Source organism: Ursus maritimus, unplaced genomic scaffold (genome assembly GCF_017311325.1).
Source record: "Ursus maritimus isolate PB19 unplaced genomic scaffold, ASM1731132v1 scaffold_23, whole genome shotgun sequence".
Classification (NCBI taxonomy): Eukaryota; Metazoa; Chordata; class Mammalia; order Carnivora; family Ursidae; genus Ursus; species Ursus maritimus.
The window spans coordinates 40422541-40435712 of NW_024424786.1; the positions used below are offsets into that span (position 1 = coordinate 40422541).

Genomic DNA, 13172 nt, shown 5'->3' on the forward strand with positions numbered 1-13172 from the left:
GTCTACGGGTAGCGAGGGCATGTGTGGGGGTGGCGGTCACAACTCAGCCCGGTCCCCGCTCCCCTCCTGTTTCCCCAGCCAGCAGGCCCGGGCCTCACCCATCTCCTCTGGGCTCAGACACTGGCGCTGCGCGGGGCTGTACTCGGCCGGGGGCGTACAGGCACAGCGGTAGCCGCCGCGCGTGTTCTCACACACTCCGTTCCGGCAGTTGGACTCGTCCAGGCACTCGTCCACGTCTGCGGGGAGGAAAAGCGCCAGTGGAGGGAACCGGCCCGAAGTCGGGTAGTTGTGCGTGTCTCCCGGTCACTGTCCCACGGCCACTGGGACCGTCTGCACTCACCCACGCACTCCAGTAGGTTCCCGTCGTAGTAGAAGCCTTGCTTGCAATAGCACTCGTAGCCCGGCTGCGTATTCACGCATTTGCCCTCCTTGCAGATCTCCGCCCCGAACAATATGCACTCGTCGATGTCTGCGGAGTGACAAGCCGTGGGCGCCCCATGGCCTTTACCTGCCGGGCGCGTCAGACCCACAGCCAGGGACGTGTGGGCGGGGCTTACCGCGGGAGCGGAGCAAACTCAATGGGAGAGGCTTTTCCAGACGCTGACGTGAGCGTGATAGGGGCGGGGCATACCCTGAAGGTGTGGGCGGGGCTTACCCCAGTGCTCGCTACCGACCTAGCGAGCATTGGCGGGATCGGGGCGGTCCAAACCTCGGTGGGCGGAGCGGGGCGTGCCCGCTGGGCGGAGCCGTGTTGGGGCTTACCACGGTGGGCTGGGATGCCGTAGTTGACAATGTTGTTGTCTTGGGTGTAGCCCTTCCCGTCTGGGCAGAGACTGTGGAACTCAGCTGCCGGAGAGCGGCCGTGGGGAAGAAAGGAGGCAGGACTGAGCACGTGCGTGATCGGAGCTCTCGGCCTCATTTCCCACTGACCCAGGGAAGGGTCATTTCCCCCAGTACGTTTCCAAAACGAAGAAACTGAGACTCCTGACCTGAGCTGTAGACTGGGCAGGGATAGATCTCGCAGTGGTCTCCCCAACCAGCTCCCAGCGAGCAGCAGCACTCCTGCTGGGTGACGTTGGTGGCCAGCACACTGTCGCAGAACACCGTGTCATCGAAGTTAAGGTAGCACTCCTTCTTGTGGTGGGGCTGCTCCACCTCTGAGGGGAGCGGAGGGCAGCTCAGGGTCCTGCAGACAGTCTTGCCAATCCACGCTCCCCACCAACCTCATTCCTCTGCTCCCTCACATTCCCTGGCTCCCTTCAGCCGCCCTGTCGGAGCCAAGCTCCAGCCTTGCTGTGGCACTGAGGGCCCTCCTGCAAGGTCCAGCCCCGCCGGATTCTCAGGCAAAAGGGATTTCTCCCTGTTCCCCAGATTCCAGAGGGTGGGACCAGGGTCCGTCTCTGAACCCCAGCGGCAGCTCAGGGAAGTTGTGTCGTCTGAGGAGGAGCCTGGAGAGCACTCACCCTCACAGCCATGCTGGTCCTGGGTGGGCGTGAAGCCCTCATCACAGACGCAGGCGTAGGAGCCCTGCAGGTTCTCACAGGCCCCGTGGGGAAGGCACAGGCCGGGGTCCTGGCTGCATTCATCTATGTCTGTGGCCAGCGAGGGAAGCAGGAAGAGTTGCTCCAACGAAACCAGCCCCTCCTTCCCGGGGGCTGTGCCTCCAGGGACTCACACAAGTTCAGAACCCAAGCTTCCACTTTGATCTCAAAGTACACACAACAGAAAGTCCACTCGGGTCTGTCTGTGCACGTGAGTAGAGGTGTGCACACTCGCCGTCTTCTTCCTAAAACCTGCCATGGCCGTCACTGACAACAAATGGAGTCCTAACGCTCAGCTCCGCATCTGAGGACGTTCGGTTTGGCCTCCTGATATCTTTCAGTTTCATCCTTTCATCTAAGCACCGGCACCCCCGACTCTATGTTCAGGGCACTCTCCCCTAAAAACACAACTAGCTCCTCCCAGATCTCTGTGCTTTGCACAGCCTGTTTTTGGGCCTGGAATACCATTTGTGCTTCTCTCTGCACAGGGACCTTATTTATGCATTAGGGGACCATCTTTAGGCTCCAAGTTTCAATTCAGTTGTCACCTCTCCATTGCCAATGAATCACTCATCCAGACCTCTTTTGGCACCCTGACCGGGTAAGGATCAATTCACATGTCAGCCTCCTCTAGTGGCGGCCCTGGGTCATTGCTCCATACCCAGCACGTAGTACAGAAGCTCCGTAGTATAGAGGCAAACAGTAGGTTCTCAGTAAACTCCTGCTGGCTACCGCACGTAAGGGTGAGCCGGCACATAGTGAGCACCACGTAATTACTTTCATTATTACTGTTGCTATTCTAGGTGAAGGAGTGGAAGGGGGAGTGAATGTGCAGATGGACGGATGGATGCAAAGACAGGGCAACAGGATGTCTAGATTACTGCCATTCCCTGCCAGCCCTCCTCAGGAGCTCTCAGCCAATCCCCCCATACCTTGGCACTTCCTGCCGCCTACCAGCCGATGCCCCTGGGGACAGAGACAGCGGTAGGAGCCATTGGTGTTGATGCAGTCACCCCCGATGCACGCTGCGGGGAAGTCACACTCATCTATGTCTGCCGGGGATCAAAGGGGGGGGGAGTCTCAGGCGCTGACCCCACTCAGACAGCCCGAGGCTGCCAAGGCTTCTCCCAGAGCCCTGGGCTGCGCCCACACACCAGGCCCATTGTTGGATCTGGGTGGGGGCTGGACAGGGGAGTGCCCGGCTTGGAGCCTGCGCAGTGGAAGTCCTGGGGTAGGGAGGAATGGGCTGACTGCCAGCTCTCGGGCCCGCTTACCCTCGCATCGGCTCCGGTCTCTTGACAGATGGTAGCCAGAGAGGCACTGACACTGGAAGGAGCCTGGTGTGTTGGTGCAGATGCCATTGTCACACACACCCCCAGCCTCGCACTCATCCACATCTGCGGGGCACAAGGGGCATCAGAGGCCAGCATGGGTGGTCTCCGGTCTCTGCTACCCTTTTCCCACTCGCACCAGGGGCACGGAGCTCCAGAGCTGAGGCCAGTGGAGCTTAAGGGAAGCACAGGCCCTTCACCCCCCTCCGTGTGGCACTCCATGCCTTGGGGAGCAGGCCAGGTGCTGCCAGGGACCCCGGGCCATGTCTGATTCCAAAGAGCTCAAGCCTCCCCAACGGTCATCATCCTCACCAAACAAGAGCACCCTCCTCGTCCCCTCCTCGCATACTGTCCTATCTCCCTTGCTCCAGCTGCTCTCACCCTTCCCCACCTGCCACGGCTCCCTTTCTTCCCATGCAAATAAGCTCCTCTGTGTCTTTGTCCTTCTGGCAGAATAATGTTTTCTGCTTGTGGAGGAAAGGAACTTGGCTTTCCCCTGAGAGCATGCTTCTCTGCGGTCCTTTCTGGCAGAAGCTGGTTCTTGGCCACACGTCCGAGCCCTTCCAAGCCACGCTCTGCCCCTGAGGTGCACTGGGCCCCCATGCCAGCCCCCACCTTCTGTCCTGCTATCAGCACTCACCTCCCTAGTCTCCCTTCCTCTGTCTTGCCCCCCACCCTAGGACTTTCAGCATCCATATGGTCAGCCAAGCCCAGCCTCCAACCTTACACCTTCGGTGGCTACTCACTGTCTGGACAAGGGGCTGGGATCTGCCCCACCTTGGGCATCTCAGATGCTGCTTCCTTCCCACTGCCCCTGCTGTTCCTAAGCCCCCATCCCACCTTCTCTCCCAGGGGCCCACGAACACCTCTCCTTCCTCCGCACCGGTCTGGGGGCCATGCCTGCCTCTGGGCCACCAGATCCTGGGTGCTGAGTGGGGTGCAGGCAGCTGCCAGGCTGAGCACCCTGGGCTACGGCCACTCCCTCTGGCCTCGGGCCTGCCAGAACCTCAGTGTGGCTGGCGCCACCCTGCCCCTCCTCCCCAGCCCGCACTTCTGGAAAGTCCCTAGGCAGCTCCCATGCCCTTGGGCTGTCCCAACTCTCTTACTGGTCATTGCAAGTCCCCTACTGGACTCAGGCCCTTCACTGTTCATTGAGAAAATTAAGGGTATCTTCAACCTCCTGAAAATCATTACATCCATTAGGGTCAGAGATGTCCCTTCTGTCCGTGGCTCCTCCCCCAGGGGCCTTGTCATCCCCTTGCCCACTTTCCTGGCGGCATCTCAGCCTACAACCCTAAACCCCATTCTAGTAGCCCCGTGTCTCACTCTTCCTCACTTGCTGCCTGCATCTCCTGGCCCCCTCATGCCACAGCCAACCTATCAAGGTCACCGGAGACTTTCTCATCTCACCACTCAGTTCTTACTTTACAAGAACCTCTCGGTTGCGTTTGGCTCATCCTCTTCTGCCCTAGAAGCCTCTCCCCGGCTTCTCAGCTGGGACTCCCTGGGCCTCCTTCCATCCCTACTCCCCTACTCCCACTCCCACTCCTATGCCCCTACCTTCTGCTGACGTGGCAGTGCCCACAAGGCTCTGCTGGGCTCCCCTCACCGCACCCACCCTCCCTGGCTGAGTAGGCGCACCCCAAGGCTCCACGGCCCCATGGCAGGCCACGGTTCCAGGGGGGTGTGTCTGGCCCAAGGCTCCCAATCTGTACGGCCCACCCTCTGCTGGCATCTCCAGCCCAGAGGCCCACAGGGACACCCGCTCAACTTGTCCAGCATGAAACTTAGTGTCTTCCTTCCCTAGTCTGCACCACCCCTGGAAACCCTACCCCGGTGAACAGCACCACCCACGGAGTCACCCAAGCCAGAAACCGGGAGGGTCCCTCGCTCTCCCCTCTCTCGCCTCTCTCATCCAGTTAACAAGCCCAGGTAATGTGCTTTAACATTTCTCTAATATCACATCATCCCGTGACCACCCTGAGGCCACTGCTCCCATCGTGGCCACCACCGTCTGTGTCCTGAGTCTCCAGCAGACCTCCAGCTACTCTCCGCACTCAGCAGCGGGAAACTTTCTAAAGCAAATGGTGAATCTTGTCACCCGTCCCCTTAAAATGCTTCAGGTGCCTCATAACACCATCACGAGGACGATGACAAAGCTCGACCTCCTGGGCAGGGCTCAGGGGGGCCTCTCAGGGGGTGGGGCCCTGCCCCTCACCAGCCAGCCTCAGCTCCCACCCTCTGCTTACACCTTACAGTTGTCAGCACATTCTGAGCTGTTTTTCACCTCTGAGTCTGCTGATGCTGACTTTCTTTGCTTGGCTAATTCCTAGTGGTCCTTTAAGACAATTCAGGCCTCCCCTCCTCCCAGCCCTGCACCCACATTCCAGCCAGGCCCACAGCCCTGCGCTCTCCAGGGTGTTTGTAATGTTCCTCAGTTTCTCTGAATCCCCGCCCCAGCCCCATGCATAAGAAACAGTACAGCGGGGCTACGAGCCCCGCTCCCCGTTCTTTTAGGTCTTTTTTCCCCTTTAAATTTAAGTAACGTGCTTTGCAAAGGCAGCTTCAAGCCTTGCCTCCCTAAGACCCTTCCCACATAGAAGTTTTGGTGGCCCTTTGATGGGCCAGGTTCGCTGAGAAAATGAGTGAATGGGTCAGTGACCTGAGGGTGAATTAGCTATCTCCTGCCCACCGTGGGACAGACAGGGTGACTTGGTCCCCAGCTTCCACGCGTGAGTGGGTGCGGGCCCATTGGGGCGCGGGGGCGCTGGGGCTCACCCTGGCAGCTGCGGCCATCCGGCGCAGGCGCGTAGCCCTGGGCGCACGTGCAGCGGAAGGAGCCTGGGAGGTTCTCGCACCAGCCAGGCGAGCAGGGGCTGCCCTCGGCACACTCGTTCACGTCTGCGGCGGCAAAGACTCGCCTCGGTAGCCGCCCCACTGGACCGGGCACTGTACCGGGGTGGGGGTCTCCTCCGCCCAGGATGGGGGAGGCCCCACCTGCCAGGCGCCTCTCACCGCCATTAGCCCCGCCCCTGCCCTAACCGGACCCCGAAACTGCCAGGATGCTGGGACGACTCCCACACCGGCCCCGCCCACTTGCCCTCGGAAGCCCCCCCCCCCCATCCGGGACTCAGGCCCCTCTCTCACCGCGGCAGGCCCCGCCCCCCTGGCTGCGGTAGCCGGGCTGACAGGCAATGCACTTGAAGCTCCCCGGTTTGTTCTCGCATTTGCCATCCGGACAGGAGCTAGGGTCTCGGCACTCGTCGATGTCTGTGCGGGGTGGGGGGGGGGGAGGGACACCCATTTGGGGACAACGTGGCGGGCCAGGCGCTCAGTGTCCTTGGCAGGGCCTCCCTCCGTTACAGATCAACAAGGCGAACCCGGCCCTCTGGGCTCCCGCAGCCCAACCTCTGAGAGGCCCAGAGTCGGGGGCCCCTACCCCCGGCCCAGGTCGAGAACAGCGGAGGACCCCTGTCGGCCCCGATGGGGTCTCCCCCACCTTCGCACACGGGCGGTCGTGAGGCTTTGAGCCGGTAGCCGGGGTAGCAGTTGCACTTGTAGTGGCCGGGGAAGTTGAGGCAGAAGCCGCCGTCGCCGCACAGGTGGGGCTTGGCACACTCGTTCAGGTCTGAGCGGGAGGAAGGGGGCGCGAGGCGGCCGCCGGGGGCGGCGGAGGCGGTTATGCTGCGATCCGGAGGGGAGACTCCCATCCGCCCAGCGCCCCCCCGCCCCCGGCGCCGCCCGGGCCTCGCTCACCTACGCACGAGCGCCCCCCGGCGCCGACGTGCAGGCGGTAGCCGCGATTGCAGTGGCAGTTGTACGAGCCGCCCGTGTTCATGCAGACGCCCCTCCCGGCGCCGCATGGCTCCGCCTCGCACTCGTTCACGTCTGAGAAGGGCGCGGGGGTGGAGAGACGTCAAAGGGGCGTTGGGACCCAAGGCCGCCCCAGGGCCACCCACCCGCCTGTGCTCACCCACGCAGTAGCGGTGCTGAGGGTGCGACCGGTAGCCCGGATTGCAATGGCAGGAGTAGTCCGAGGGGCCCGGGACGCACTCTCCGTGGCCACAGATGTTCTGGTTCAGGCGGCACTCGTCTGTCTCTGGGGGTGTGGGAGGGTGGTCGAGCAGGGGGCTGAGCAGGGAACACTCACTTTCTGCCACATTCCCCAGGAGGACCTCGATACCCCATCCTTAATGACCCAGATACCCGAGCCTGGTCACACCATGACCTCGGGTCCCTGTACACTCATACTTCAATCCTAGAATTTCCTACACCTCCATCCCAGATAACCCCAACATTAGGACGCCAGGTCCCATCCCTATCCTCAACTCCAGGATCCCTGATAATTCTATTTCTACTTACTGTGCTCTGTCTCCAGTCACCCCAAACTTCATCACCTCCCCTCAGGGCTCCTTAGTTATCCCAATACCCTGAGACACCCCCCTCTAGTCACCTCAATATTTAAAACCCTGCAGCCTTAGTCATTCCCCTATCCTCTAGCTTAGTGACCCCAACACCCTCCGCTCAGGGACCCGGGTCCCCCATTCCAGAATGGTTGATTTCCTCCCCCTCCCAAGGCAGGCAGGAGCTCATTTCCTGGGAATCTGTTTGCCCCCTGGTTGTGCATAAGTGGTCAGATCCAGAACCCCCTGCACTCTCTTTGTCACCAGTCCTGAACTCCCTCCTCCTACCTCTCCTTTAGGTCCCTCCTCCTCCCCTTCCCCTTCCCGTGCAGCCCAGGACTTGATGCTGAGCTCTGCCCCACCCCAAACACACCTGGCAGGCTGCTCTTGTGGCCTGGAATATCTCCCTAGACCTTCCTAACACCCCCTCCTCTGAGAAGCCTCCCCAGGTGCCTCTTTCCCCACATTCCCACAGCCCCCAGGGCTGTCACTGCGTTGTCCTAGCCTGTACAGGCTTCCAGGACAGCCACCTCCCCTGCCCCCAGGGCCCTCACCCCCAGAGCTCACATGGCCTCCTAGATTTCAATCAGCCTGGGGGCTCCCTTGTAGCTTTGGAGACCACACAGACACCGACTAGAACCTGGCTCAGATGTGTGACAGCAGTGGGGGGGACAGCTGTTGAACCTGAGCCTCTGTGTCCTCATCCGGACGATGAAGCTAACTGTACCCACTTTCACAGGATGAGAAGGTTAAATGATATTTAGTATGTAAAACCCTTCAGTCAGTGCCTGGCACAAGGCAATTGCTCAGCCACAGCTAGCAATTATCATGATGCCCCAAACGCTACCACAGCCTTTGGGATCAAACCCAAGCCTCTTAACAAGGCTCTGTGCGTCGGCCCTCCCTGGGTTCAAAAACACTGGTCTGACTGTGGTTTTCCCTCCTCCACCGGAGTTTCGTGTGCCCTTTGCCCGAGCTTCACTTGGACCGTCCCTTTCCCCAGACTGCACACTCCTTGCTTCCCCACTTCTTGTTCATTTCTAAACTCTCTAAAGCCCGGCCCAGAAAGCCTTCTCTCATTGCCACCCTACGTGTTGACTTCTTTCCTTCTCTGATTTTTTTTGCATGGCATTTATGAGACAAACGAGATTTTTAGTCACTGATCTGTCTGTAGTCCGCTTACTCTGCAAGAACAGAGAAGTTCTGGCTTTTGCTTACTCCTGTATCCCCAGCACCTGAACAGTGCCCGGCACATAGGAGGTGCTCAGTAAATATGAATGAATAAGTGCCTTCAGACTGGGCGGAACACCACAACACCCGGATCACTCGAGGGCAGAATGGGGTCTCTGCTGCACAGGATGGCTTCCCCAGAGCCCAGCCCAGAGCCCGGCTCACAGTAAGCCTGGGATAAGTGTTAGTGCGCAGGAATGATGGGGGGGGGGGTAAGGGAGGAGTAAAATTAAGCCAGGACATGGCTTCTCTGGGTCACGGCCTAGGTGGGCACATCTTACCTGTGACCTGAGTAGGAGCGATCTCTACTGCACTGCGGGATGGGGGCAGGTCTGGCAGGAACCAGCGCACCGTGGGTGGCGAGGGCCGGGAAATCAACTCTGTAGGCAGCCGTGTACCCCGTCAGGGGCTGGGGGGTATGGGAGAGCCGCCCCTCTCCAGGCAGGCCTTCGGCTGGGATTTCACACCCAGCTTCACTGTCCGCCACCCCCAATGACAGCCCTTGAGGACGGGTTCCTGCAGTGCCCAGCTCACCCGGGTAGGGCCTGGCGGGAGATGTGGTGGCGGTCGGGTGGCTCTGTGGTGCTGACTGCTCCTCGATCACTGGCTGTGAGTGACAGCAGCGTGAGCCCACTGTCGCCTTTACGTCCCTGCTCCTCCCACCTGGGCTCATACTCACCGAGTCCGTGCTCACCCCTAAAGGGAAGAAGATGGGTCATTAGTGCAGGGGTTGGGAGAAGGGACTTAAGACTGGGAGGGGCAGTTGGTATTTGTGGTCAGGGTCTCTGAGAATTCGACAATCACGTCTCTGGGTCAAGCGTCAAGAGTTAGATCCTGGGAACCAGGGAGCGTTTGCGTCATGGGCCAGGGGAACAGGTATAGGGAGCAACGATTGGTCAAGGTCCTTGGGTTATAGAGCAAGGCTTAGGCGGTTATAGCTAGGGTCAAAATCCTTGGGTCAGGAGTCAGAAGGTCAGATCTAAGGGCAGCACTGGGGCTGGATCAATGCCCTGGTCTGGAAATCAAAGGGGTTCCAGGGTCAGAGGGAAAGACCTGGAGGGCAATGGATGGTCAGATCCTGCTCATCAGGGAATAAATCCTGGGGTTACCACCTTGGTTAGGGATGAGGGGGCCAGCTCGGGGGGTCCGTGGTTAGCTCAAGGATTAGAAGTTAGGGGTTAGACTCTGTGGATCAGGAGTCAACAGGTCAGGTGTAGGCGTTCCGCATCTGTCAGGGAACGGAAAGGGTCAGGCCAGACCTCGCTCTTCCTCTGTGTCCTCAGGTGGCGGCGCCCGGCTGGGGCTCTCCGGGAGCTGTTGGGGCTTGGGTGGCCCATCGGGGTGCAGGAAAAGGGAAAAGTCACTTTCGCCCTGAATGGTGAGTGTCTGGTGGGAAGTGAGGATGTGGTACCCCTTCCCAGCTGGACAGATCTCCTTGAAGGCAGCTGCGGCCAGAGCAAGGGGCAGAGAAGTGAGTGTTTCCCGGACAGGCACACAGATGGCCCCTTAGCCCCACACGCCCCAGGCTCACCGGTGCCATCGGCGGGGCAGCGCTGGCACCTCGCGCCCCAGGCCTTGCCCACACTGCAGCAGCACAGCTGGCGGGTGAGGCGCGTGGTCAGTGGGTGCTGGCACTGGTGCTCCGGGCTCACCAGGCGGAAACACAGGCTCTTCTCCTCCGGCTTGTCCGCTGCAGGGGGCCAGGGGTGGGCATGGACATCTGGGCTTGAACACTGCCCATGTCCCTCTTCCCAGCTGCTCCAGACCTTGCCTCTCTGGCTCAGACAATCCTTGACCCTCATGTGGCCTCTGACCTCATGTGACCCTGAACTCATGTGATCCCCGAACCTGTGTTTCTCTGGCCTCACGTGACCCCTGAAATCTCTGTGACCACTGGCACCAGTGACCCCTGATTCTGGAGGCTCTAGACTTCATTCCTCCTATCCATCAGGCCCATGATCTCATACGACCCTCATTCTATATAGTCCCTGACCTCGCGTGACCTCCGACCAGATCTCATGTGACTCCTGACCCCACTGATCTCTGATCCTATCAGCTCTGGGCCTTACTCCTCCTGCAATCCACCCTTGACCCCACTCTGACTTCTGTGACCTCTGATCCTTGCTGCTAACCCTAAGTCTCCTGTCTGTGACTTGTGACCTCCCAGGGACCTGAGCCCCCCATTCTCACCAATGCACTGCGTTCGGGAGGGGCCCAAGCTATGGCCAGGTGGGCAGACACAGCGATAGGAGCCAGGGTTGTTGAGGCAGTCACCATGGCGACACATGCCCGGCATCGCGCACTCGTTGATGTCTGTGGTAAGCGGGAGTGTCATCCCTCTAGTGTGCCGCCACAGGGTGACAGCCAGCCGCTCCAAGAACCTCAGGGTCCTGCCCCAGCCCCAGCCCCTCCTCCTCCCTCACCCACCTTGCGGCCTCCCCCAGGGACAACCGGCGTGTCCCTCCAGCCCCCAGAATCTCCTGGCTGGCCATACCCTGGCAGTGGGTGCTGTTGAGTCTCTTGTAGCCCTGGGGGCAGTCAGCGCCCACCTCCCCACGTACAGGTCCTGGTTTCTGCACCCCTGTGTCTGCAGAGAGAGGAGAGCGTGGCAGGGGGGCACACTGGGGCGTCCTGCGGGGAGGGAAAGGAGGGCGCTGCGGAGGAGCAGAGCGGGAGGCTGAGGGGAATGTGGTGGGCTGGGAGAGGCTGGGGCTGCGCCTGCCAGGGAGGAAGCGGTGGGCGTGGGTCCACCGTGCTCCTCCCCGTGCCAGGTCCTCCCCCTGCTGTGCGGTGGCGGGCACCCCTGCGCCCAGGCACTCACACTGCAGCTGCGGACACTTATGGCACTTGCTCTGGCCCCAGGCGGTGCCGATGCTCCCGCAGCAGTCTTCCTGCTTGGTGAGGCCCGGGAGGGGATTGCTGCCGCACTAGGGGAAGTAGGGACAGAGGTCACAGGGCGCCCAGCCCCACCCGGCCTCCCTCCTCGGGGCCTTTTCCTCCCGTCAGCCCGCGGACCCCCGTTTTGCGCAAGCCCCATTGAGTGGGGACAGGGCAACCCTGAGACCCAAGGGCCAGTCCAGCTGGACTGTGGAGTCACTCACGGGCTGCTTGGGCAGTGTGTCCTGGAAGCAGCGGCCCAGGGGCTTCTGGGTGGGTGGCCGGGGGTGCTGGGGCTTGGGGTGCGGCAGCAGGTGCTGCGAGGGGGCGGGGCCCTCGGCATTCGGCCCCTCGATGCGGTGCACTTGGACCGAGGCCTCGGGCGGATGGTGGACGCGCACGTTCACCACGGGGGGCGGGGCCTGCACTGGGGGGCGGGGCACGGTGGCTTCAGGGCAGTCCCGCACCGCAGGTTCTCATGGGGGGGGGGGTGTGGAATGGGGGAGGGGTTGCTCCTCGAGGTCCCGCCACCCTAGTGTTCGCCCACTTCAGCCTCCCCGGGTCCGCCCAGTGGTCCGGTACCTTCCGCTGAGATCTGTCCCGGCCCGAGGGGCACCAGGAAGGCTGCGTGCTGGGCAGGGGGCCCCTCCCCAGGCCCAGGCGGATCAGCGATCACCTGGACCGCGTAGATGGCGTGCTTGCTGGCCACAGAGTCGCTCTCTGGAGCCAGGGGCGGCAGCGCGCCTGTGGACAGGGCCCCGGCCCTGCCCAGCCCAGGGCCTGAGCCGCCGGTGCCCCCGCCAGCTCCTCCAGCAGGCACCTGGCAGAAGCGACCGGTGAAGTCCGGGGGACACAGGCACTGGTTTCGGGAGGAGCACTGGCCACCGTTCATGCAGGGCAGAGGGCACACCACTGAGGAGGGGAGGTGAATCAGGGACCAGGCCCAGTCCCTCACCCACATCCTGTCTCTTTCCCCTCCTTCTTACTTCCTTGCCACCCACTGGCTCTGTCCTCCTTGGGAAGCTGGGTTTTGGAACCCTTAGAAACTGCTTTCTAGGTCCTCCAACATCCTTCTACCCATGTTGGCTTCTGGAGTCTCAAGTCCTGGACTTAAATCCCAGCTAGGAGGCCATGTGCCAGCTGTGGGGCCCAGAGCACCTTGCTCCCCCTCCCCGTGCCTCAGTGTGCTCATCTGTAGGGATGTTTATTGTGTCTATTACATGAGGTAATGCCTGTACAGATACTCAGCAGGGTGCCTGGCCCACGGAGGGTGTTTAATAAGTAGTATCAGATGATGATGATGATGGTGGTGGTGGTGGTGACAGAATAGCCATTTTCTTCTCTGGCTTTCTCCTCCAGACTTTCCTGGGAATGTGATCCCTATCTGGCACTTCCTCCTCTTCTAAATTCTCCCGCATTCAGACCTCAGCCCTCTCCGAGCTCTCCCCCCTTCTCCCTCCTTTTGTCTTGCCATCCCAGGGCCCACACCTCACCACTATCAGCGATGCCCACATCTCGAGCCGCTACCTCTCTGAGACCTCTCTTGGGCACCTTGACCCCGGGGAAATCCGCATCCTGCTTCCCCCACTCCCTCTCCCACCTTGGACCACCACTGGGGAAGCCCTGCTTGCTTCGGTCACTCTCCTGAACCTCAGAGGCTCCATCTCTCCTGCTTCCACTCTACCCAGTTCCGGCCTCTGTACTGTCTCATGAATCCACCTCCCCTCCTCCCCATCCCTCTGCCCCTCCTGTGCCTTGAGCCTTGCCACCCAGGCTCCTTGCGGGCTTCC

At 61.0% G+C, this 13172-nt stretch overlaps 1 protein-coding gene across 2 annotated transcripts in view; it reads right to left on the minus strand.

The window, feature by feature from the left end:
* The window catches only part of LTBP3 (latent transforming growth factor beta binding protein 3), a 20764-nt gene that overhangs the window by 3816 nt on the left and 3776 nt on the right, over positions 1-13172 (minus strand). Inside the window, exons 1-22 of one of the 2 annotated variants that reach the window (XM_040639401.1) lie at positions 11965-12289; positions 11607-11809; positions 11327-11432; positions 11000-11092; positions 10696-10818; positions 10037-10195; positions 9765-9950; positions 9185-9201; positions 9040-9112; positions 8787-8885; positions 6846-6971; positions 6629-6760; positions 6372-6500; positions 6020-6142; positions 5651-5773; positions 2816-2938; positions 2474-2593; positions 1464-1592; positions 990-1157; positions 763-846; positions 341-469; positions 99-236 (exon numbers count right to left, since the gene is read on the minus strand). In XM_040639401.1, coding sequence (XP_040495335.1) covers positions 99-236; positions 341-469; positions 763-846; positions 990-1157; positions 1464-1592; positions 2474-2593; positions 2816-2938; positions 5651-5773; positions 6020-6142; positions 6372-6500; positions 6629-6760; positions 6846-6971; positions 8787-8885; positions 9040-9112; positions 9185-9201; positions 9765-9950; positions 10037-10195; positions 10696-10818; positions 11000-11092; positions 11327-11432; positions 11607-11809; positions 11965-12274 — 2893 coding nt within the window. In that variant the 5' untranslated portion in view covers positions 12275-12289. Of the gene's footprint in view, positions 1-98; positions 237-340; positions 470-762; positions 847-989; positions 1158-1463; positions 1593-2473; positions 2594-2815; positions 2939-5650; positions 5774-6019; positions 6143-6371; positions 6501-6628; positions 6761-6845; positions 6972-8786; positions 8886-9039; positions 9113-9184; positions 9202-9764; positions 9951-10036; positions 10196-10695; positions 10819-10999; positions 11093-11326; positions 11433-11606; positions 11810-11964; positions 12290-13172 lie in introns of those variants that run through there. The other variant, XM_040639402.1, reaches the window with a different exon arrangement.